The sequence below is a fragment of the Pelmatolapia mariae genome, linkage group LG17, assembly GCF_036321145.2.
Source record: "Pelmatolapia mariae isolate MD_Pm_ZW linkage group LG17, Pm_UMD_F_2, whole genome shotgun sequence".
Taxonomy (NCBI): Eukaryota; Metazoa; Chordata; class Actinopteri; order Cichliformes; family Cichlidae; genus Pelmatolapia; species Pelmatolapia mariae.
The window spans coordinates 24,349,358-24,374,899 of NC_086242.1; the positions used below are offsets into that span (position 1 = coordinate 24,349,358).

The window sequence follows — 25,542 nt, forward strand, 5'->3', positions numbered from 1 at the left end:
ATGGACAATGTGTTTGCCTCCTACAAAAAAAACAAAAAACAAAACTGACCATGAGAAAGCGCGGACCCAGGTGGGAAAAAGTCTGGTTATTTATCTCTATCAGCTGTTAATTAACATGTAATGCACCAACACAAGTGCGTCACTTATGTAGGTTACGTCGTAGCTCTACAAAGGCTCCTCGCAAATAAATCAGGCACCAGATTGTACATAACCTCATATGTGACCTCTTGATAGAATTGATAAACTTAACAGCAAACACACAAACACAGAAAAGGTGAATCTGTGCTTTTGGTTTTAAAATATTTGTGACACATCGAGGAATTCACGTTAATGATAAATGTAGAATTTCAAAGTGTAGCTTCAGTACTGTCTTCCGTTTATGCAGGGAAGCGTGGCGTTGACCAATAGGGGGCGGGGGGGTCATGTTTTGGAGAGGAACGTTGGGTGCGTTCCCGGAGCAACAGGGAAGATGGCAGCCCTCACATCTCTAACCCAGGTAAAGATGCCGTAGTATATGACTTATAGTTTAGATCAGACGTATGATTTTTCGAAGCGTGATACAATATACGTGATTCATGGCAGTCGGTTTTAATGTAACTGCGAACTGAAGACGAGTTCCTATTTAAATACAGCTGGAAATGAGGCAGGCAGCTAGTAGAAAGAAAGGCCTATTGCAGTACCGTTAGGTAGCGGGCTGGATAGCATCAGCTGGCAGTACCTAGCCGTGTGGCCATTTACCTACGCCCGAAATATATAATATGCAGTCGCCCGATTATTATTATACGTTTAAGACAATAAGCACCACGAAAGCTGTACATAAGGTTACAGCAAAGTGGAGCGTAAATTAAAAAAAGTGGCAATAAACTATAATAGCGTTCACTCCTCGAGCTAGCAAGCCCTAGCTAACCTAGCCTAGTACTGCAAGGATGAGGATAAACGCTCATCCAAGCAGGCTGTGCATTGATCTGTTTAAGATTCATTATGCCGAAATAAAACGGTTCTTAGCTCTCAGCGTGGAAGTTAATGTCGAGGCTGATAGCATCCACGCTAATGATAGTCTTGCTTGCCGAGTTTGCACGTCAGTTTTATAATATAAGATATGAATGAACGGATTTTAAATAGCAAAATAGAGAAGCGTTATATGTTATATATTTGAATGATCTGTTATGTTGCGATATGCACGTCCTCTGCACTAAAAGAATTCTCCTCAGTTCTTCTTCTTCTTCTTTTTATCTTATCCAAAACTAATGCCTTATGGAGTGTGGAGGCCCCAAGGGTCAGGCAAAAATATTTTACTTGCTGGGGTTATTTTTGCTTGGTTTCTTTCAGCTGGCAGAACAAAAATGTCGTTTAAAATTACAGTGATATTGGTAGCTGCATTTGATGGATGGATGATGAATTCTATTTCGTTTAAGTTTTATTTATATAAATCACAACAGTCGCCTTAAGGGGCCGTGATTCTGGTGAGACAATAATGATACAAAACCCAGAAAGTGAATAGTTTTACAGGTGGTGACCACAGACTGTTGCTCTCTCCTTATGCCTCCTCACTGATATTTCTGAAGCTTGCCTACTAAATAAGCTTCTGGCCTTATCACAGACTAGTAGTGTGACCTCTGTGATGTCTTCTTGGGATGTCTAAATGGGTGAACTGGAGCAAGTCAGTTTTGTAGTAACAGCTCCTTTATTTAGTGTTTGCATTGATGACAAAGGATAACACACTGGGATTGTTAATTCTTGTGGTGAAGCAGTGTGAGGTCTCTATGTTAATCCTCTGTTACTCTGAGGATTACCCACAATACTTTCCCCTTACTATGTGTAACACATTTTATCATTTGCATTCTGCTGTATACATTGGCAGTGTGATCATATAGTGATTTCGGTTTGTGCCAACAAAATAAAAAAGACTGAGACAATCAGTGTCTTAAATTACCAAATTTGTAGATAATACTATGTATGTATGCTCTAAACCGTGGTACACAGTCACATGCCTGCATTTATGACGAAGTATAACAAAGTGGGATGGTTACAAACCGTACGAGGTCTGTGTGAAAAGATGGCATCACATCAGAGTTAGCTAGCTATACTCCAGATAGTTTTTACTGGTAACGATTTGACTCGACAAAAGCATAACAGAAATGATCCACACCAGATGATAATAAACCAAAAATCCCAAGTTCAGATTCTATTTGTATTTCTTTTAAGTGCCATATATTTTTGTCCACAACATTCACAGATGTGTTACCTCTATGTCAGATTTGTCAAAGTCATTTTTACATCATGGGCCACATGCATTCCACTTTGACCTTAAGTGGGTCCAGTGAAACTCCCCTTTCTGTCAGTGTAAAGAAGTTAAATATTTAACTGTTTTTCTACATGATAAATAAAAAGCTGTTGCAGCAAAGAAAGAAATCTGTCAGCACGACTCTTTGGACTGAAATTGTAAGAAATAAATGTGTCCACTTACAGAAAAAGTTCTGGTAGCTCATTACCCAGGCTGTCCCGAGGGATACATTCCTTAAGCTTATTGTAAAGCAGTGGTTCACAAACGGGCTAAATATTTTTCTTTTCAGTGACTGGTGTGAACCTGCTTGTTGCTGCAGATCTTCTCAAACCTGGGTAACAGTTAAGACTGCTACTCTGAGTTCATATTCAATGCCCAGCTTTGATCTGTATTTTGTCTTGATTGAAGCCACAGCATAAAGCCTACCTCACATAAGTAGGATGTTGCAAAAGGAAGATGTATGGTCAGGGCTGTTTTACCTAGAAGTGGGTAATCTTTCTCCACTCCAATCCAAAATGCAGCCACTGTCTTTGACTTAAACGGCATCCTCTTTGTTGAATCAGAGGTGAGATAAATGAACTGCGGATCCAGTCATCTTTTTTTTTTAAATCCTGCACCAGAAAATATCTCAAGAAATGTTTCTGAAGGGCAGACGTGTTCTTTCATGCATGAGATCACTGTGTTCTGCAGCTTGTTGTTGTCAGTGAATGATTTCAAATTCTCAAATGAGTCCACATTTCCTCATTTCCCAGCCATAGCTTGCTAGTCTAGTCTGCAGATCCCCACAAAGTCCTCCCGTTTGTTACTCTCAGTGCCTTCATCCATCTGTAGAGCAAAGCGGCTGTCACACACCTTAAGCTGCTCCTCTATGTCCTTTCAGATATCATAAATGCACCTGCCTGTTGGACAAGTGTCATCTTTGCTTGTTAGGCTTTAAACTTTCTCAAGCTAGCAGTTTTAAGACAGACAACACACTGCAGCCTCTCCTCATTACCCACCATTGTACAGGTGTACCCAAAGGCTTCTCCTCCTTGGTTTGGAAGCATATTTGGCAATGCTTCATCTTCTGCTTTGCGTTTGTGTGGGAGCCCCGTCAAAAACCTGTCTATTAGTGTCCAAGCATTCTTTTCTTTTCTGCTAATACATCAGGCTTATCTCTGTCCTGTCTGGGCTTTCAACAGAACTGCCATTATTGTATTACACTTCAGTAGCGTCATCATAGGTCATCTTTTTAGTCGTTCTCTTTCTGCCCTATCTTGTGATACATGTAGACCGTCTTGGTTAGAGTAGTGTCGATCAGTCTCTGGACCAATTTTCTCATTTAGGGAATGAAGCAGCATCTGCAGACAGTCAACAAGGCCACTGTACTGCCATTAGAGTAGCTCACTACAAGGTTAGTGAGCTACTCTAATGCTCGAATCACAGTGTCAGTTTAAAGGAGTTTAAAGCTAGGAATAGGGGTGGGTTTAAAAAGTCAATTTTAGCTTGAATAAAGCGATATCGATTCATTAAATCCTGAATCAATTTTTAAATATAAATGCATTTTGCCAGAAATGCCAGAATATCAGGTTAAAGCTCACAAAACTATTTCAACACCCACCAAACAGCTAAAACAGCACAAAGACGTAAACACAAAGCGTGGATCCTTCATCCGACGGCACGTATACAGTCACGCCGTCAGGTGCTGAAAGCTGACACAATTTACATATTTTTGAGATGAGACTAGGCTGAAAGCCATGGCAGACTTTCCTATGATATATATGGGTATGTGCCATCCTGGAGGAGCTGGACTACCTGTGCAACCTGAATGACTTGCAGTTGCTGTCTTATACTACCAGTAGTGTTAAGGAGACTAACAAAAAGAAAAACTGACTGGAAAATCACTGAAGAAGGATGAGGAGGTCTTTGGCCAGCACCTGCAAAACCATTCTCCTTTCCGTTGTTGTCTTGTTGCCTCAGCAGTGCACCTGCTGTCTCTTTGATTTGAACCAAAGAAAGAAAAATGGATTCAAAAGGGTTTATTCTTCCTAACTAGACAGATTGAGGCCGCTGAAGTTTAACTGACCCGGTGTTATACTGTGATAAGCAAGTGATTTTTGAATAGTGTAGATGCCATATATGTCTGTTAATCATTTAATAACTTTCTTTCTCTGTCACAGTTGTCAAGTGGGAACCCTGTATATGAGAACTTTTACAGGCAGGTAAGATGATGACACAAAACATAAAACTTTTAAGCTTCAACCTATTTTGTGTAAAAGAACATAAAAGATGGTATAAGAGAGAGATGCCTATGGAGTGTAACACTGCACTGATGATTTGTTTTAAGGTGGATCCTGGGAATACAGGGAGAGTAGGACCAACAGAAGCTGCTCTTTTCTTAAAAAAGTCTGGACTCCCTGACCTTACTTTGGGAAAGGTAGGTAACCAAAGTTACACATCACGTAACAGCTGGTTATGACTCTTAGATTTTTACCAGTCGGCACACTCACACAGCTGTGCATCTGTTATCAAAATGATGGTTGAGTTTGTAGATAGGTTTAAGTGCTGGGGTAGAGTAGAAAAGTGCTTTATGAGAACCAGTGTATTTACCATTTGTGGTTGAACCCACGAGAACCTAAAATAAGGGGAAAATGTAACCATTTACTAAGGGCAGCTTCATTTGGCAGTATTTTAATCTAGAAAGTAAAAATATAGTACAGACACAAATTTTCAACAACAGAGGAGGAACAAAGTCACTGACATCTATCAGTCTGGAAAGAGTTACAAAGCTAATTCTTTGGCAGTCCAGGGAACCAAAATGAGAGCCATTATCCACAAAATGGGAAAACTTGGAACTAGAGATTATAATTGATATAAATTTAGTGATTCCAATTCCATTATCACTTCGATTCCTGGTCGATTCTCATTTTGTTTTCATCGGCTCCGCTTTGAGAGTCACCACCATCTCTGAGCAGCATTTCAAAGACATTACTTGTGCAAATTGATTGCATGCTGTGCGGTCAAATGTTTGCACATGTTAGAGGTTGTGACCATTGCTGGGGTCGTTGCTCGCAAAAAGTAATGTGTTACACTTTACTTGTTACTGTTCTTAAAAAGTAATGCAGTACGTTACTCGTGCCTGAGAAAGCTGTTGCTACACAAGTTGTTACATTACTTTCTTGTTTCACCATAAAATTACCTGAAATGCATCGTCTCATAATTACCATTTAACAATATAAACCTGAGGCTACACTCCCACACACAAACACGTATTACTGTCCTAATGAGGACACACATCCCATCGTTCCTTTAGTATTTAGGTATGAAAACAAAGCAAAGATGAAAACGAGTCCAGAGAGATGAACGCCTCAGTAGAAACAGAGGCTGCAGCCTGACGGTGCCACACTACGCTGCCTTTGCCAGCACATAGGAGGAGGACGACTGTACAACTGACAAGCGACTGCTCATCTTAGCTACCTAGTTAAGGTAGCTGTAGTAGCTTATTGATTAGCATTCAAACACACATTTAACTTAGGACGATGCCTCAGGTGCTTATGTCAGTTTGTCCGGTTTACTGCAGGACAGCTCAGTTTGAAACAGTTAGTCATGGTTTTGGAAAGTAAAGGCTGGACCTACTCTGTCTCTATTCTATCAGAGATACACAGTTTTCTCTGTGACTGCAGTTACCATTCAAAGCTGCTACCATGACAAATTTAACAGCATCAAGTTAGTAATTAAAATCAAACTTATGAGAAAGGTGACCCGTTGAACTTTTTTTTTTTTCCCGTCATTGGTTGCGTTCATGAAAAACTTGCCAAATCTTCTCTGACAGACAGCACACAGCCATTCTCCAATCTCATAGAGTTGATAGGCCATGATTACCTTTCCCCTTCAGGCCTGCTTGTGCTGGTGTTGGTAACATGTTCACTGGAACCTGAACATGTGGTGAAATATTATCTTAGTCCAAGTTCTGCCTACAGCCCTTGGATCAGTGTGGAGTGTGGAAAAGCTGCAGAGAATGCCATGCTGATTGGTGCACTGATAGGGTAAGAGGCTTTGGTGGAGACAGTGTGATGTATGAGATTCTGCAACCAGTTGCAGTCCTATATCGTCACATTCTGGGACCATACTCTATCCTGCAAGATGCCACCGCTGACCCCAATAGAGCGGGGTTTATCAGAAACTACCATTAGAATTTGAGAGTGGAGAGGGGGGAATGGCCCGCTGCAGTCCTGACCTTAGGCCTATTGAACAGTTGTGGAATCAGGACGTGCTGTTTGTGCCAGAGTGAACAACACAGCTACACTGGCTGACTTGCAACAGTATTGTTTGACCAAGCAGGCGACCACCATGAAGACTGGTGAGTGTTGTGGCTGTGTTTGGTTCTTCCACATGCTATTGAGCCTCCTGTTTTTTCTGGGCACAGCTCACATACTCAGCTATGCTGCTCAGTTCACAAATGCATTTTCCTTCAATTGTGGCGCCATTTAAGGCGAAAGAAACACGCTTTCCAACAATTTTTGCCAAGAAAGATTGTTACAAAGAAATAATCGAAACCCACTCCTCTTACTGTGATCCTGCTCTGCTAGTGGCTCGCCAACTAACAGTCTAAACCACAGTAATGTAAGACTAATGGTTGATAATGTTATTTTTCCATTTCATCTTTTCATTCATTCATTTGTTTATTTTACATTTAATCATATACTTGTGCGTTGTGTTTCAGATCTGGGATTTGGCTGATCCTGATGGCAAAGGCTACTTGGACAAACAGGTGAGGTAGAGTTTTAGAGATGATTGTAAATAAACAAAAGCAAACATATACAGATTGATCTACATCACACTGTCCAAAGAAACAGTGATAAAAATGTACTTTTGAGAGCATGGAGGAGAATATGTTTAATTCTCTTAGACATACTGTTGTTCTAATTAATAAAAGCAATTGGTAGAAGTCTTTTTAATACTACATGTGAAGGACACAATGGGAAGCACTTTGTTTTCTTACTCAGGGGTTTTATGTGGCTCTACGACTGGTTGCCTGTGCTCAGAACAGTCTGGAAGTCAGCTTGTCCAGTCTCAGCCTAACAGTCCCTCCTCCGAAGTTTGTGAGTGTATTCCTCATTCAAGCAAAAACTGTCATATTTTGTATACAGAAACTACAGCTTACTATAATTATAATTCTTTTGCTCATATTCATTTTGTAGATGAACAGACTCTGTCACACGCCTTTCATTTCATTATATTATTAAACCTTTTCTTGAAAGTTGGAAAATGATCACTGTAATGTGTGATTCCAGAAGGACACCAGCAGTCCATCTCTAAGCAGCACAGCCTCTGTTCCTGGTGAATCGCACTGGGCTGTCAGGGTGTGTACAAATACACACACACACACACACGCGCGCACACACACACACACACACACACACACACACACACACACACACACACACACACAGACGCAGACTTGGAGATGATGAAGTAAAGCAATAATTACAGAATGGCCTTGAGAGATTGAAAAGAAGGCAACTCGATGTCTTTAGTTTAATGAAGATGTTTTGCCTCTCATCCAAGAGGCTTCTTTGTTTGCAATATCCTAGGTAATAAACCCCTACTGGGGCTGCCCCCTTTGAAGGTGGTCCCGAGGGTCTTTAACTGACTATTGATCATTTGAGTCCTGACAAAGAGTGTGTGAAAAATATTGTGGGTATTCCTGTCACCAGAGCCTCACTCCAGCATCACATTAATGTGGTCAAAATTTGTTTTCTCAAACTGCCTGATGAAGGTTTGACGGATGTTTTTATCCAGGCTTTGGATTTCTACAAGCACGTGTGTCGACTGTATTCAAAAAGTTATGTTTATAGTGTAATGTCTATACTGATTTTCATAAATAAAATATCTCAATAAACAAAATAAAAAATAACACTGACACTAATAAAAACTAAATGTTTAAAAAAATTGAAAATAGAACTGAAACAAGAAACTCTGGCAACTAACTAAAATTAAACTGAATTAAAAACAAAGACCTGTATGACCTGTATTCTTTGCTCTCATTGGTAGTTACCTCAGTCACATGCCTGAAAGTTTATCTCAGGTCCCGCCCACTTCCTATTGCCGCGGCCTGTATTTGCTTGACCTTGCTGAATGACATTCACTTTTTACGGTCTGTGGTTGCCACATCGTTGTGAATCCCTTACAGTGTGTACATAGCTTAACTTTCTTTTTGATGTAAACGTCATCCATTATCTTTAATTTATGTGTAGAGTGATTTGTCAGAGTTATAGAATCACACATACACCTGTTTAATTACAGAATGCATGATTTTTTTTAATGCAGCAATCCTTCTGAAAACTTAACAACGTTGTAATATTCAGATACTTTGCTTTTTCACAAATGAAAAATCTGTTGGTGCGCTTGCTTTGGCAGCACTCAGAGTTTGTGCATCACATGGCATACATTGTGTTAACTTTGCTTATGAGTTATGATAACATGACTGTTTTTCTTTTTTAAATTTAGCACAAGCTATGTTTAGCTTATGTATAATTTAAGAAACCCCCCTCTGTGCAAAGCCTCAAATTGTAGCAGATGATTGCCATCATATCTCCAAGCTCCAAAAATTGTATTTGGGAAAGCAACATTTGTCTTTATGGTATGAATAAACACAAGATGTTTAAGCTTTTGAAATAAATAGTGTGTCTTTTGCTTTGTAGCCAGAGGAGAAGAATAAATTTGATGGGATTTTTGAAAGTCTGGCTCCAGTCAACGGCCTGCTGTCAGGAGAGAAAGTCCGCCCAGTCTTAATCAACTCCAAGCTACCTCTGGATGTCCTTGGGAAGGTATTTAGTCCAATTAGGATTTTTTTTTTTTGGACTTAATAATGAATAAAAATTAGATTTCTATCGCCTTTCAAGAAGCTCAAGGATGCATAAACTTGGTGTTTTGGTTTGTGTTGTGTTCTTTGTTGAAGCTTTAAAATACTGAAGGCAGAATGTAATGGGTTTTCTTTCAGAAACATTCAGTTATATGAATGTAAATGGTAAATGCACTGGGTCTTAAGTAGCACTTTTCTACTTTACCTGTGCACTCAAAGCTTCACACCCACTCATACAAGTACTTTTTTTTTCTAAGTAAGTGCTTTCTCTCTAACATTCATGCATTGGAGAGCCACTTGTATTGTTCAAGAATATTTGGCATGCAGACTGGGAGCAGCCAAGAACCAAACCACCAACCTTCTGATTAGTAGTTGACCTCCTCTATCTCCTAAGTGACAGGCACCCGATAATGTCATTGTGGCTTCTGGTTTCATGGGCTTTATGGAATGAACTGTTAGAAAATAGTCTTTTTTCTGAAGAAATTTAATGTATTGTACTTTAGTGACCCTTTCAATTACCATTGGTCATCTCACTAATCGTGTTTATTTCTTACTGTTAGGTTTGGGACCTGAGTGACATAGACAAAGATGGCCATCTAGACAAAGATGAGTTTGCAGTGGTGAGTGATACTCATCTGATTAACATTGATATGCAAAAGTTTGACTCACAATATCTGTTACTATGAAACGTTATGTGAATGGATCAAATACTTATCTCCACAATGCTTAAAATTAAAGCTCAAACTTTATTACAAATATCTTGAGAAAGAATACAGTACTTTTTAACCTTTTCAGCTGAAAAAGTAGTTTTTAAACTTTTTTGGACATTTGTCACATTTAAATATTAGACAAAGATAACCCAAGTAAATACAAAATGATAACAAGAGAAGGGTAAGAGATCACTGCTTCTCTAGTTTTAAGTAATGTGAATGACTGGTTAACAGGAATTCTGGAGATCAAATTCATGACTGGCAAGAGAGAACTGTTTGTAGGGTTGCTTGAAAGAAAAATCAAACACCATGTTTGACTGTAGGGATCGTGGACATATGATGAACACAAATGATTTAGTTTTAGGAAAGAAAAGAACAGAATTTTGACTCAAGGTACTCAAAAACTCCCGTGCTGTGTGACTGACAGCAAATTAATTATCAGTATAAGTAGAGAAAGAACTGATTTTCAATATTATAGTTTTTTTCAATATTACCCAATAGACAAAAGATTTAATGTGAATCAGTTGAACAAGAATTGAGTATTGCCACTGATGAAGTCAATTAAGCACCTTGAGGTGACTGTTGCTGTTTGTTGTATAGATAAAATTGAATTAATACTGAGGTGGCAGAGCAAGTTAGGAGCAATCTAATGAGGCTTTCATGTTTGGACTTTTGGCAAAATAACAGGTTTGGGACATAACTAATTTCATTCAGGAGTATGTGAACCAGTAAATATGTAGTATTAGCTTGATATTCTCTCTTAGGCCATGCACCTGGTGTACCGGGCCTTGGAAAAAGAGCCTGTTCCTGCACTCCTCCCCTCTGCTCTCATCCCTCCATCTAAGAGGAAGAAGAGTCTCAGCTCTGTGGCCAGCTCTTTACCTGGACTGCCTGCAAGCCCTCCTCCACCTAAAGATTCTCTACGTTCCACACCCTCCCACGGCAGCATGAACTCACTCAACAGCACTGGCAGCCTGTCACCCAAACACACACTCAAGTCTGGACAGGTAATAAACATTATAAAAAATTTAAGGGGACACCAAGTCATTCCCTTGCCAGCAAGAGAAATAATCTCTCTAATTACTCCTGTTTTAGTCCCAGGGCCTCATTTCTGTCACTTGTATTTCACTACCCATAGCCTGTGACCATAGGTGAGGGTAGGAACGTAGTCTGACTGGTAAATCAGCAGCTTCACTTTTCTCTCATTATCACAACAGATCGGCTATACTAAAGTTGTTAATTCATATTTTCCACCATCATTGTACACCAAGTAGCCTATAATTACAAAGCATCCTATTAAAAAGGATTTGAAAAGGGTCAAATCCTTGATTAGGAAAATGAATTCAAACAGGTAGAAACATATACATTTGTTTGTTACCTGTCGAAGTTTTGGGTTGGGCTGCTGGCTGGGGCCAGGATTCAGGTTCTTGGCCTGCTTAGCGTTAGCATGCTGTCTCTGCAGATACTTGCGAAGAGCCAAAGTTGTGTTGCCATAATAACGCAGCTGCTTTTGTTATTGATGGAGTTTATTCTTTACCATCCTGCTCTCGCCCTGAGACATCAAGTCTCAGTTGTTAACTTAATTTGAACTTGAAAAAGTCTTGATGTAAACAGCGAATTGTTTAGCAGAATGAATTTCAAATTAAATCTACTAAAACTCTCGGATAAGTTTGAAGTTTGGTGACAGTCTGAGGACGAATTTACTAAACTTCTTGTGAATGCAAGTTGATGTGTTTAAGTAGACCCTTTAAAAAGTAACAGGCAATTACTGTTTGGTCAAGTATACTGTCATAACAATGCAGGTAAGGCTACCTAAGTCTCTATAGGTTCATTTCTCTGATGTGCAATGCTTATGTATGTATGCATGTATGTATTATGTAAAGTGATCTCCTGAAAAGAATGAGAACCATAGTTAATCATACATGCAAAAGTTGCAAGTGTAGGTAAAAGATTTGCAGATAGTTTTAACAGGGTTGATTCAGAGTCAAAAATACAAAAAATGACATAATGTGTCTTTGTCTCTTTCAGCATTCAGTGAACTGGGTGGTCCCTGTGTCAGAACGTGGCCGCTATGACGATATCTTCCTAAAGACGGATGCTGACATGGATGGTTTTGTCAGTGGACAGGAAGTAAAGGAGATCTTCATGCAATCTGGACTTTCTCAGACTCTTCTTGCCCATATATGGTAGGAACTCAGCCAGGTTCCTTCTCAGTTTTCTGCAGACACTAATATTCATCATTTCTATTAATTAGCAGTGCAATAACTGATACGTTTAAAAAACAAAAACTGAATTTTATATTTAAAACTTCAATTGCAATTGGTGATACAAAACGTTTAAAAATGTTGGCAGTCCATTACGAGAGATATAAATACAGTACAGTGAAAAAGGTTTTTTTGCATATTTATCTCAGTTGATTGAGATCATCAAATAAAATGTAATAATCAGAAGTAAAGAAGAAATGCAGTTTTTAAATAATGATTATATTCATTCAGGTAAACAAGACCTACCGGAATCATACATTTTGGTTTACACACATTGCTGTGTTTTAAAAAAGCATTTGGGAAAATTCTGACAAGTACTTTATAGATGAGCTATTGTCTTCATCTTTAAGGCCTTAGATTGAGGTAATCAGAGATATGGGAAACACGACGAGACACAGATTAAGCAAAGATAGAGGAAATGAAGAGTCAACAGATAAGGGGAACACAGGAGGCAGGAAAGATGAGACTTTGGGAATTAACTATAAACAGTTAGCGATAATAACAAATTACAAATGGTGGAGACACAACAAAAACTGAGAATAAAACAATGAAGAGAAATATCCTAGGATAGAAAACTCAAAATTACCAAAACAAAGAACAAACTATTCAGAAACACACAATAATCATAAACAGAACTAAAAAAATCTAATTCAGAACACTGGGTCATACACCCCAAACCATGATTAATAAAAAAAAAACGCCAGAAAACTCTCTAATGTGCCTGAATTAAGATTAAAATAATTCTGCCAAGAAGAGTTGCCAAAATCCCTCCACAGCAGATTCCAGGACCAGAAAAAACAGCTCCACAGATATTGCCACTTATCACAAATCCTTGATTGAAGTTTTTGCTAACAAGACGGACACATCCAGTTGTTAGGTTGCTGAGATATTACTGGGTGAAAATCATTATAGTACCATAGCTCTGCCCAAAAAATGTGCAAAACGTGACATTGAAAAATTAACTTGGAGCTGCTTGATTTGGTTGCTATTAGACTTGATATGGTTCATTTCCTTTGTATTTTTATTAGACCGATTCTTTGCAATATAAAAGCTGAGGTTAACTGAATGAACTGAATGTGTCTCTGTCGATTATGTTGTTTCTCGCAGGGCTTTAGCAGATACAAGGCAGATAGGCAAGCTGACCAGGGAGCAGTTTGCCCTCGCCATGCATCTTATCCAGCAGAAAGTCAGTAAGGGCATTGATCCTCCACAAGCCCTGACTGCTGATATGATTCCACCTTCTGAAAGAGGCACTCCACTACCGGTAAGTAGCATCATCAAAGCTGTTAAAAGTGTGCTAATGTCGACATATTCATATCCCCAGCTTGCATGATATAGTATTGTCTGTCACAGTGAGACCTAAATTGTACCTGACCTTTTTTAATTCACAATAAAACATAAAAACTAGTGCTGTCAGTGTTAATCTTGTTAAAATGACGTTAACGCCATAACCGCATTAACGCGGCAAATCTCCGTTAGCGAGTTATCGCGGATCGCCACGTGCGTGGGGCTGCACGACGCTAACGCGTTAACAAGCTAATGCGTTAGCCCGTTAGCGTTTGTTGCTCCCATGCCAACTTTGTTGAGACATGCTGCTGCCATCAAATTCAAAGTGAGCTAATATTAACATTTTCTCAGTTTAAACATTTGATATGTTTTATGAGTATCTTTGTGAATAAAATGTGAGTTTATGAGTTTCAAGTTTGTTGAGTTTATTATTATATTACAATGACCTGTAGCCTAAAGCCTAGTTGTTGTTTTTTTAAATCAAAATTTGCTTTTGTCATCATTGTTAAGCCATGATTCATTCTTCTTTGGTGGGACATAATGTAATCAAAGTCCCTCTTGTTTAAAAGGTTTTCAAAAGTTTCTGTTTTGACATGGAATAAAGCTACATTGCTTGCTGTTTTACACCATCATCAGAGAAGTTTGCTGTTTATACGTATTGCACCCGCTGCATCCGCAAAGCCGCCAGCATTGTGGAAGACCCCACACACCCCTCACACACACACTCTTCACCCTGCTGCTTTCTGACAAGAGGTACCCGAGCATTCAGGCCCTCACTGCCAGACTGTTTCTTCCCCCAAGCCATCAGACTCCTCAACACTCAGTGACTGGACTGACACACACACACACACACACTTCACTGGTTGAAATGACAATAAAGCCACTTGATTTTTACACCATCATCAGAGACGTGATGCTGGTTTTCACCACCACCTTCTCTGTGGTTTCAGAGTATGTCAGGATACATTACTCCAGTGGGATCTGAGATGGCTGCTCTGTCAGAAATGAGGCGGGTGAGTCAGTTGTTCTTTTCTTCCCTGTTCTCCTCTTTCTCAGTCTGCAAGGTGTTCATATTTCCCGCTACATGTCTTATCTTGGGAGTGGTTTATTTCTGCTGGAAAATGTCTCAAACGCTGACCCATGTCAAAATAAAATGGAAATGTTGTGAAGGGTTAAATTGGTGAAACCAAAGACATTTACTGCTCACTGTTCTATCCTCTCTTTGCTGCTAACGTTTCTACCTTTCGCCTCTTCCTCCTCTCTTAGGCCATAATGTTCAAGTTGTGGGTAGGTAACATGGGCTTATAACGTACTACTTTCTAAATGCTTTCAGCTTTCACTGATTCCTGGAAAGCATTTGCAAGAATTTTTTCTCCATTTCGATACAATGCAGTAAGATTGCCTCACACTGTAAACTGTCTTGATCATGGCAAGATTCAGGATCACTGGATGAAAAATTGGTTCTTTTTTGTTGAGGATGTCTTTTAAGGAAGCTCAAATCTGTTAGTAGCAGTTGTAGTTGTGGTCTTGCAGTAAATAACTCAATTCAGCAATCATCTACTCAGTTGAACGCGCAAAACTAGTTGCAGTATGACAACAAAAAGTGCACCGTAGACAGATATATGATACAGTTATTTAAACATACAATATACTCACCAAACACTTGGTTAGTTACACCTGTTGAACTCTTTGATGACAGACATATGATCAGCCAATCACATGGCAGCAGCTCCGTGCATTTACGAATGCGGCACTTTTTAAGACGTCAAAGTTCAGCTGAGAATCAGAATGGGGAATAAAGGTGATTTAAGTTACCCTGAATGTGGCATTAATTGGTATTGTTTGTGCCAAATTGGCTTGGGTATTTCAGAATCTGCCATTCTGCTGATCTAATCTACTTTTCCCACACAACCACTTCTAGGATTTACAAGAAAGAAAAGTAAAGAAAAAGAGAAAGTATCTAGTGAGTGTCAGTTCTGTGGCCAAAAATGGCCAACACTGGTGATGCCAGTGGTCAGAGGAGAATGGCCAGACTAATAGGAAGGCAACAGTAACTGAGCCTAGAATTCACACAGGCTTACCTAAATTTGACAACACAAGACTGGAACAATGTTACCACGTCTGATGAGTCTCTATTTCCGCAGCGACATGTGGATGGCAGGATCAGAATTTGAAATAAACAGCATGACAGTATGGATCCACCCTGCCTTGTGTCAGTGGTTATTACTCACCCCATCCATTCATTTATGACCACAGTGGATCCGTCTTATGATAGCTGCTACCACCAGAATAACATATCATGTCACAAAGCTCAGATCTTCTAAAACTGGTTTCTTGAACATGACAGGAAGTTAAAGCGAGAACGGGAAATTTGCATCATGACTGTGTAGCTGGCTCTGCAACTGTGTAATACTGCGATGTCAGTATGGACCAAAATCTCTGGAATGTTTCCAAGACCTTGTTAAATCTGTGCCATGAAGAATTAAGGCAGTTCTGAATGGGAGAGAACTGGAAACAACAAACTTGAAACTCAAACTTGAGATGGAAGAGGGAAACGAGGCGCACAAGAATACACAGCCATGTGGGACAATGTGACAGCAGGCAGAGGAAGACAGAGGACTAAATACACAGAGGATAATGAAAGGATGGGAAACACAGCTGGAAGTAATCTGACACAACGAGGGAGGAAGCAAAACTGAATACACTAAGCACAGGACAAGGGACTATCGAAATAAAAACAAGAGACACACACTAAGATATGGACTTAACACTGGGACTGGGGATCAAACAGACATGGGAACACAGTCAACTGGAAAGACCGAAAGGAAACAGAAAACAGACACAAGCGAGTAAACAAACATGAAGACGTGGGAAACTAGACATGAAATGTGGAATGCAAGGGAAGAACAGTAACAAAACAAAAGACTAGAACTATAAATGTTACCTTAGCAGGAAATATCTAACTGGACTAGAAATGCAAATGATTAAACTAGAAACCTAAACAATGCCAGAAAAAGCAGAAGAAACAGAAATGCTGTCATAGATCCAGTACCATGACAGGTCCACTCAGAAGGATTTTTAATAGAAGAAATGCCAGTCATATTTTTGCAATGAAGACAGGAAATGTGCAGTCTTTTTTTAATAATACTTCACTGAAAGCTTATTTGGTTGTGAAATGTGTGTGATCAGACAACACACATATCTTCCACTCAACATGTAAGCATAACAAGGGTAGCATGGTGGCGCATGGTTGCTTCACAGCAAAAAAGTACAGGGTTCTTCCCAAAAGTCCAAAGGCAGTTAGTGCGAGTGTGAGCACGGATGGTCGTCTGTTGTCTGTCTGTGTTAGCTTTGCGACAGACTGGCAAGCTGTCCAGGATGTACCCAGGATGTAACCCGCTTCTCACGGGGTACATCCTGGGTACACTCATTATGTCCTAATGTTATTATTAAATCATGCAGGCACTCTAAAACTTATTTTTCCACCAATATTACTTTCCAGAGTCCTTACTAAAGATTCTTCATTGTGGTGCTCATCAAAAGCAAGCATAAATGGCAGACAGCGTGGAGAGTAATTATTGGAGTAATAATTAATTGAATTAATAGAATTTATTTAAATGCCATAATAACTGTAATAAAAACTAAGATAACACAATGCTTCCGAGATGCATTTTTTTCATAATAGGTTACACAGACATAAAAGCATTGCAGAATCGTTGTCTTATATTTATTGCAGGTAGCATATCGTTATAGTACCATTAAGTTACTCTGCAATTCCCAGACCTAGAGATAAAAATACTGGAAGCTTGTTGAAGACCGATATAGATTTTTTTTAAAGGTGAGGTGAAGATAAAATTGAAAAGTCCTGAATCTTTCCTGTCCTTTGCAGGTTGTCATTGGTGGTGACACCTCCCTCACATGTTGGTGATAGACATAGCCCCACCTCCGTGCTGCTCCTCTTCTTGACCTCCAGTTTTTCTCCTATCCGTTTTTTACCTCTTTCTCCTTCCATTGGCCTATTCTGCCATGGCTCATTTGGTGCCATTTCATCATCCTACTTCATCATGTATGTTGAGACAACTTGACCGTCTCTTATTTTGTCCTTTTTGCTGTTTTTTACAGGACAGCTCTAGTTCAGTGGGTTCAGGAGAGTTCACTGGCATCAAGGAGTTGGATGACATCAGCCAGGAGATAGCTCAGCTGCAAAGGTAACAAACAGGGTCATCAACAGTAGCAAAATTGCAGTACCAAAAAAGCTCCATCACTAATCCACTGTTAACATTAATATCAAGACTTTTAATTCATTTCAGTTCCATCCATTTGTATAATCATAATAACACATAGAACAGTGATCTACCTTTTCTGTCACTGTACTGTCCTGTCAAAATAATGTTGGTAGTAAGGACAAGACATCTTTTAACTATATTTTTATGCAGCAGCATTCTCATTTCCAAAGTTACTTTTATTGTGGCCAGTTTTAAAATTTGAACCATTAAGGAATACTAACTGTAAGGAGTTGACAAATGGGAATATGGATGTCTATAACCCACGGTCAGAGCTTGCTAAATGGTGGGGTGGGGTGCAAATCCGTTTTTAGAGACTACATTCTTAGTCTCTTTAGACTGTTTTCCATCTGTATACATATTTATGTCAAAGGTCACCTGCGAGAAAAAACATAATCAAAGCCAAATTTCATACGTGCAGGTATTCATTGTCACTTGTGTAAATAAATCCCTTACTCATAAATTCATCATATTGTGCATGTAGTACTCAGCAGCCATGTGCATGAAGAAGCCATCACGCATGTGAGTGTCTGCTTTGCAATTTCTGCAGCACATTCACACTCTTGAAGGTAACTCTTCGCTCAAAGCTGAATTATTTTTGCTTAAATCAATCTTACTTTTGACAGTTTGGAAGGCAGAACCCAAAGGAAGAGGGGTCCTGATGTGAATCTTAATTGCCCCTTGGGGATAAATAAAGTCTCTCTGATTCTGATTCTGATTGGTCACTTTCAAAGCATTGCCACCACAGCCTTTGTGATAGAGTTGCTCAGTTTACTGCATGACACCAAGTTACACTGAGGCAACAGCATGCACTATATAGCTAAAAGTATTCCTTCACCAATCCAATTCAGGTGTTCCAATCACTTCCATGGGTACAGGTGTTTAAAATCAACCACCTAGGCATACAGATGGTTTCTACGAACATTTGTGAAAGGTTTGCTCTCAGGAGCTCAGTGAAGTTCAGGTGATGGGATGTTACCTGTGTCCAGTTGTGAAATTTCTTCGATAATAAATACTCCACAGTCAACTATTAGTGGTATTATAACAAAGTGGAAGCAGTTGGGAATGCCTGCAACTCATGTTAATTTTTCATGGTTTGTGGTAATCTTTGTGCTAGTTAACACATGGTTTCATTTTAGTTATGTCTGCTGTTGATCAGTCATTCTGGTCTTCTACCCTTGACCTGAAATGACAGGGAAATGCCACACATCAATATCTATTATTGTTTAAGGATTAGTATTCATAAAGAAACCAGCAAGAACAGTATTAAAGAATTGAGAAAATCCTGGTAGGCACTTAGATACCTAGGCATACTTTAAATGCAGGGAAACAGGGATGAAAATTGTGTGCATGTTTTATGTTACAAATAACATGAATAAACAGGCTACCAAAATTGTGTAGCCCACATGGTGTAATGCTGATTATCAGCTTTTCATGGTTGTGGAAGAAGTTTTCAATCCTAAATCCTATACTTGTATAAAAGTAGAAATACTACAATATATGTACATTCTGTGAAAATAAACTTTTACTAAAGTAGAAGTACAAATGTTCTACGTTAAAATATCCTTTAAAGTCTAAATAATTGTTGAGTCATTAAAGTGTACACCACACGCTAGAACAAACTGTATTATATTTGGTTTATTTTATATGTAATTTTGCTAAATGGAGTTAAAGCTTTAAATGGACTTGAAAGTCAAATATTTGCCTTTGTATAGTCTTATCATTATTCTATGAATAAATCAAAAATCACTATGAGAGAATCGATCTGTGCTACACGTCAGTAAGTACTTGTCTTGATTTGTTGACTTGAATGAATGAAGTTTGCCAGTTTAACTACAGCTGTAATTTCTACTGTGCCCTGGTGGATGAACTGACTTATCAGTGGCTTCTGAAAGCATTCCCTTTTAGTCATGGTTCAATTACATGTGTTTGCTGCAGACTAATCAACTTTTTGTTTGCAAGTTTATATGTCTTTATTTTGTGCAGCATCCTGATTCTCATTAAGAGTGTTCTTTTTATTTATTTGTTTTTAATGGTCACAAAAGTTATATAATAGTGTACAATAGACTAATGGGACAGGAGTGCAGAATATTCTGAGCTTGCCTTATAGTCCCAGGGGTTTTAAGATTACTTGAGCATTAAAGTAGTCTTCAGTAGACAGTTTTCAGTACTGCTTTACAGCAAAAGATAACTGTAATAGTAAATAACGCATGCTGCACACACAGGATAATTTGGTTTAAACCAGTAAACAGAACCTGTCCATTACTGAGACTGTGATTTTATTGCTTTGAAAGTGACCAGTCATATTAAGGCCCCTCGTTCTCAGGGCTCTGCCTACCAAACTGTCAGTTCAGATTAATTCAAGCGAGCAAGTTATGAGACCATGAATTTGCTGTAGTGCTTGCAAAGTAGACACTCTTACGCGCAATGGCTTCGTTGTGCTGAGATCTATGCACATGGGTTGTTGAATTTACTTTAATTTGCTTGTGATTATGTTTCCCCTCATGTGTGACTTTTGACATAAATATAATTACACAGATCTGCTTTTCATTAGTTCACCCACCCGCTTATCCACCCATCCATCTATCCATCCATCCATGCATCCATCTACCTACTTAGCCACCCAGTCAGCCAAACACACAGCTATCCACTCTTCCTTTGATGCATGTATTTTATCAAATTTTTGTTTGTTCACTACTTATTCACTATGCTGCGTCAGCACTCTTGCCTATACCCAGTGGAATACTCTCAGGTAACAAACTGGCTACTTATTACTAAATATACTAAAATGGACATGCATTCAAATGACACAGAGTGAGCAGTGTCTATCTTACCTATCTTTTTGTTGTATAATGTTTAAATACTGCTCAAAAACATTTTAAAAACCCCACAGAATATAGCATCAGTGCAATTAAATTTCTGGTTTATTGATCTGGTGAGTTAAGCAGCAGAGGTTGGTTGTTAATCAGTTTCAGCTGCTTTGGTGTTAATGAAATTAATAACAGGTGCACTTGAGGGGCAACAATAAGACAACTGCCAAAACAGGAGTGGTTTTACAGGTGGAGACCACTGAGATTTTTTTTCCTTATGTTTTCTGAATGTTTTTTCACTAGTTTTGCATTTGCCTGGGGTCAGGGTCACAACTGGTACCATGAGGCAATACCTGGTCGCTATAGAGGTTTCACAGGTAGTCCAACTCCTCCATGATGGCACACCAATATGAGCCATTCTCAGAAGGTTTGCTATGTTTCCCAGCACAGTTTCAGGAACATGGAGGGATTCTAGATGGGATTGCAGTTACTCTAGGAAAGCTGGACAGGCTTAAAGAAGGTCCTTAACCCATCAGCAGGACTGGCGTTTGCTCCCTTGTGCAAGGAGGAACAGGATGAGCCCTACAAAATGACTGGTGTGAATATCTCTGAACACACAATCAGAAACAGGCATCAATACAATAGCCGTAGGCCCTATACTGCCCACCACCATGGAGCCCGAAGAGCATTTACCATAGAATACCAGAATTGCAGGTCCACCACTGATGTCCGATGTTTTTCACAGATGTGAGCAGGTTTAATTTAGTAGTAGGTCAACAATGGTGTGGACAGGCATGTCCAGTTTAGCTCAATTCAGTTTTATTTATGTAGTGCCAACTCACAGCAAAATTTGCCTTAACGCACTTTATATTGTAAAGTAAAGACCCAACAATAATACAAAGTAAACAGAGAAAACCCCAACAATGATCCCCTATGAGCAAGCACTTTGGTGACAGTCGGATAGAAAAACTCCCTTTTAAAAGGAAGAACCATCTGCTGCGACTGGTTGGGGTTAGGGGAAGAAGACAGCGCAAAGACACACCGTGGAAGAGAGCATTAATAATAACTAATAATTAAATGCAGAGAGGTGTGTAAACACATAGTAAGTGGAAAAAAAAGTGTGAAGAGGAAAAACTCTCCCAGCAGCAAAACTCAGTGCCTCATGGGAATCCCCCAGCAGCCTCCTGGAGCTATTGCAACCTAAGGGAAGTATCAAGGTCACATGATCCAGCCCTAACTGTATTCTTTATCTAAAAGGAAAGTTTTAAGCCTAATCTTAAAAGTAGTGAGGATGTCTTCCCTCCAAATCCTAACTGGAAGCTGGTTCCACAGGAGAGGGGCCTGAAAGCTGAAGGCTCTGCCTCCCATTCTACATTTAAATACTCTAGAAAGCCTGCAGTCTAAGTGCGAAATCCATCCATGGAGGGACGCATAGACCTCTACAGGCTAGGCAACAGCACCCTGACTACCATTACTCATCAGGAGGAAATCCTTCGACCCATTGTCAGATGTGGTGTAGTAGGTCCTTGGCTCCTCATGGTGCCTGACAATGCCCGGCCTCATGTAACAACACATTGGCCTGACCTAAACCCACGCACGTGGGGGTCATAAAAAATACTCATTTGAGATACAGCGTTATTTTTTCCCATTTCAGATCTGATGTTTTTTCAAAGTGTTCCTTGATTCTTTTTTTAGATACTTTAATCATTTCTATCAACCTTGATACCTGAGAACCAGAATACACAGATTGCTATGGAGTCTGTCAAACCCCCGGTGGTCGCAAATTACCAAGTATATCTGTCATATATGTGCAGTAGATTTTTCTCTGTAAATGACTTTTTCTTTACTATGCAAGACTTGCATAAAACCTGCTACAGTAGGGAGATGTTAATTGACCTCTAAAAGTGTAAGCAGCAAAATATTAGACTTTTCTGTATTAGAACATAGATTGTCCTGAACAGGGTACTAAATACTAGCTCACAAAAATATTTACACTCATAGTGCCAAATACCTTATCATGTTATATATCATACATATTAAGTACATAAGAAATGAGGCAGTAATTCACAAAGATGTAAAGTAAGTAAAATTTTATTTGTATAGCACCTTTCAAGACAAAAATCACAAAGTGCTTCACAGAAAAACTAAAACATAAAAGCATAAATCAACCAAAAGCAAGTTTAAAAAGATGGGTTTTTAGCTGTTTTTTAAATGAAACCACTGAGTCCACAGATCTCAGGCTTAAAGGAAGGGAGTTCCAGAGTCTTGGGCCACAGTTACAAATGCTCTATCGCCTTTCGTTTTCAGCCTTGTATGTTGGACGACCAGCAAGCCCTGATGTGATTATTTTGTTTTGGGAAATAAAAATACCTTTTGTATGATTCTTCTGTCAAGTTGCACACAAAGTTTTTTTAAATTGACACCAGTGAAATATACTTTTAATTTATTTATTCTTATTCTGTAATTATTTTATAGACATATTATAAACCTTTAAAATAAGAAAATCAATGTGCTTGTGTTTGTGTGAATGTTTCTGGTTTTGTACAGGGAGAAGTACACTCTTGAGCAGGATATCAGGGAAGCAGAGGAGGCTATCAGACATAAGAGTGCCGAGGTGCAGGTGAGGACAGCTTGTTTTTTGTCAGTTGGTAGCAACTGGATGTGGACTCAACATAAAATTGAGACACTCTGTCCTTAATGTACGTGTATTTTACTCAGCCACCGTTCATTTCTTTATATTTAAATTTTTTATTTTTTTTTTTAATTGGCCTTGAGCAGTACTTCTATAGGCTTTCTCGAGGCCTTTTAAAGTTTTTCTTTGAACATTGGCTGCAATTTTACTCATTTTCAGTACAGTTCTTGACCATTTTCAGGGGAATATTTATTTTTATTTGTTCAGCCACTTAACACTGAACTATGAGTCATTCAAGGATAAAAAAAAAAAAGCACCTAACTAAAGGAACCAATTTTAAATTGTATCTTTAGGTACTTGTTACTATCAGTTTGTTACAAAAAGAAATAATTTGTTCCCATGTTATTAGGTGAATCTACAGAATGTCCAAAAACAACACAGTTTGACATGTGTAGAAATGTAATTTTGAACTAACAAGGTGGTTCCCAAAGAGCTATTAGCCTCAGAATCAGCTTTATTGATCAAGTGTGTGTATATATACAGTATATGAAGGTTTGTGGGGGTTTTTAACACTGTGACACCAACCTTCATTTATATAGAAGCACATTCTCCCTCTCCTAGCTTTCCCAGAAAGATCTGTATTGCAATGCACTCAGAGAAATTTGAATGAGGTATCAATGAATGTGTTCACCCAGCCCAGTGTTGTTGAAGCACAGGGCAGCATATCTGGAATTCAATTCAGTTCAATTCAATTCAATTTTATTTATATAGCGCCAAATCACAACAACAGTTGTTATCGTCTATCAGGAAATGCAGAATGACCTGGACAGAGAGACAACCAGCCTGCAGGAGTTAGAAGCTCAGAAACAAGATGCCCAGGACCGGCTGGAGGAGATGGACCAGCAGAAACACAAATTAGAAGACATGTTGAATGAAGTCCGGATGAAGTGCCAGGAAGAGTCTCAGATGGTAAGAGAGAGAGAGGAGTAAGCTGATAATGTAGAAGTTTCCCCTTTGTGGAGTACTGCCTCAGTTATTATACAACAATCACAGAATCAAAATACCTGAAAATTAATGTATTCAATTTCTAATATGCTGTTTTCAGTGTTTGTTTGTTGAAGTCAAAATTACCTTGAGATAACTAGCATGATGCAAAATAGAAGAAAAGAAAATCTTTTGACAGATTGATGTAGAATAATTAGCAACAAGCACAGAATGGTCTCTTGGCAGGTTTTAACCTCTGACCCAATCCTTTATGCCATCGTTTTCTGCCTTCAGATCTCAAGCCTCCAGACTCAAATCCACTCCCAGGAATCAGACTTGCTAAACCAGGAAGAAGAGTTGAGCCGGGCCAAGGCTGACCTGGGCCGGCTGCAACAAGAGGAGAATCAGTTGGAGCAAAGCCTGGCCGCAGGCAAGATTCAACTAGAGACCATCATCAAGTCTCTGAAAGCAACCCAGGATGAGATCAATCAGGTAGGTCCTGTTAATGTGTATGTCTAAAGAATGTCAACAGGGGGCACCACCAGAATGTATAATCCATTTCTTTATCTTGTCAATTAAGTCAGAGGAACCAATTGTGTATGTTTGTCTCAGCTGCTGTGGTGTGGTATGTCTTCTGTTTCCTGCCAGCCACTGCACACACACACACACACACACACACACACATAGTGCAGTTTCCATTATTGTTTTATAACATCCACAAGTTGAATTCAGTTCTTGTATTATATTTGTACAATTTCAGTGGAAACATTTTTTTTGCTCTAAGCAGTGTTTTTCATAGCTATGCCAAAAACATTACTTGAGCATTATTGTGCATATTTCTGTGGTTGTGTGTGTGTGTGTGTGTGTGTGTGTGTGTGTGTGTGTGTGTGTGTGTGTGTGTGTGTGTGTACGGGTTCGTACTATCCTGGTGGGGACCAAAATCTGACTTTTACTATCCTGGTGGGGACTTTCTGCACAGTGGGGACCAAAATCCAGGTCCCCTCGGGGTTGAAAGCAATTTTCACACTCAAAATGCGGTTTTACTGTCAGGGTTACAATTAGGTTATGGTTAGGTTTAGGGTAAGGGTTAGGGTTAGGCATTCATTTTTAATGGTTAGGGTAAGGGGCTAGGGAAAGCATTATGTCAATGGGATGTCCCCACGAGGATAGCAAACCAGACGTGTGTGTGTGTGTGTGTGTGTGTGTGTGTGTGTGTATAATAGACAATGCCTTTCATCTTGGCCAAACTGTCTTGTAATGAGGAAAACATATTTAAGACAAAAAAATCTTTTTGAAACTAGCTTGAAGAAACTGATCATTGTTTCCTGGAAGCAAACTTTCAGTAATTTCTATTCATTTTAAATTACCTCAACTTATTGCACTTTTATTGTATGATTTAAATGAGAATTTCACACAAAGGAACATGTTATACCAGTGTCACACC

The 25,542-nt window shown here is 39.1% G+C and overlaps 1 protein-coding gene across 12 annotated transcripts in view; it reads left to right on the forward strand.

Moving 5' to 3' along the window:
• The first annotated feature begins 420 nt into the window (after positions 1–420).
• LOC134646545 (epidermal growth factor receptor substrate 15-like 1) overlaps positions 421–25,542 on the forward strand; it is a 57,141-nt gene continuing 32,019 nt past the window's right edge. For 6 of the 12 annotated variants that reach the window (XR_010096756.1, XR_010096755.1, XM_063500323.1 and 3 more), the window contains exons 1-18: positions 421–496; positions 4,444–4,485; positions 4,611–4,700; positions 6,987–7,034; positions 7,270–7,365; positions 7,558–7,626; positions 8,968–9,093; positions 9,689–9,748; positions 10,603–10,845; positions 11,867–12,024; positions 13,210–13,366; positions 14,340–14,402; positions 14,656–14,676; positions 17,512–17,597; positions 20,392–20,424; positions 23,030–23,102; positions 23,922–24,083; positions 24,393–24,590. Coding sequence is in view for 10 of the 12 variants with exons in the window: in XM_063500323.1 (XP_063356393.1) it covers positions 470–496; positions 4,444–4,485; positions 4,611–4,700; positions 6,987–7,034; positions 7,270–7,365; positions 7,558–7,626; positions 8,968–9,093; positions 9,689–9,748; positions 10,603–10,845; positions 11,867–12,024; positions 13,210–13,366; positions 14,340–14,402; positions 14,656–14,676; positions 17,512–17,597; positions 20,392–20,424; positions 23,030–23,102; positions 23,922–24,083; positions 24,393–24,590 (1,752 nt within the window). In the remaining 2 variants the exon portion in view is untranslated. The remainder of the gene's footprint in view (positions 497–4,443; positions 4,486–4,610; positions 4,701–6,986; positions 7,035–7,269; positions 7,366–7,557; positions 7,627–8,967; positions 9,094–9,688; positions 9,749–10,602; positions 10,846–11,866; positions 12,025–13,209; positions 13,367–14,339; positions 14,403–14,655; positions 14,677–17,511; positions 17,598–20,391; positions 20,425–23,029; positions 23,103–23,921; positions 24,084–24,392; positions 24,591–25,542) is intronic. The other 6 variants (XM_063500326.1, XM_063500327.1, XM_063500331.1 and 3 more) reach the window with 3 other exon arrangements.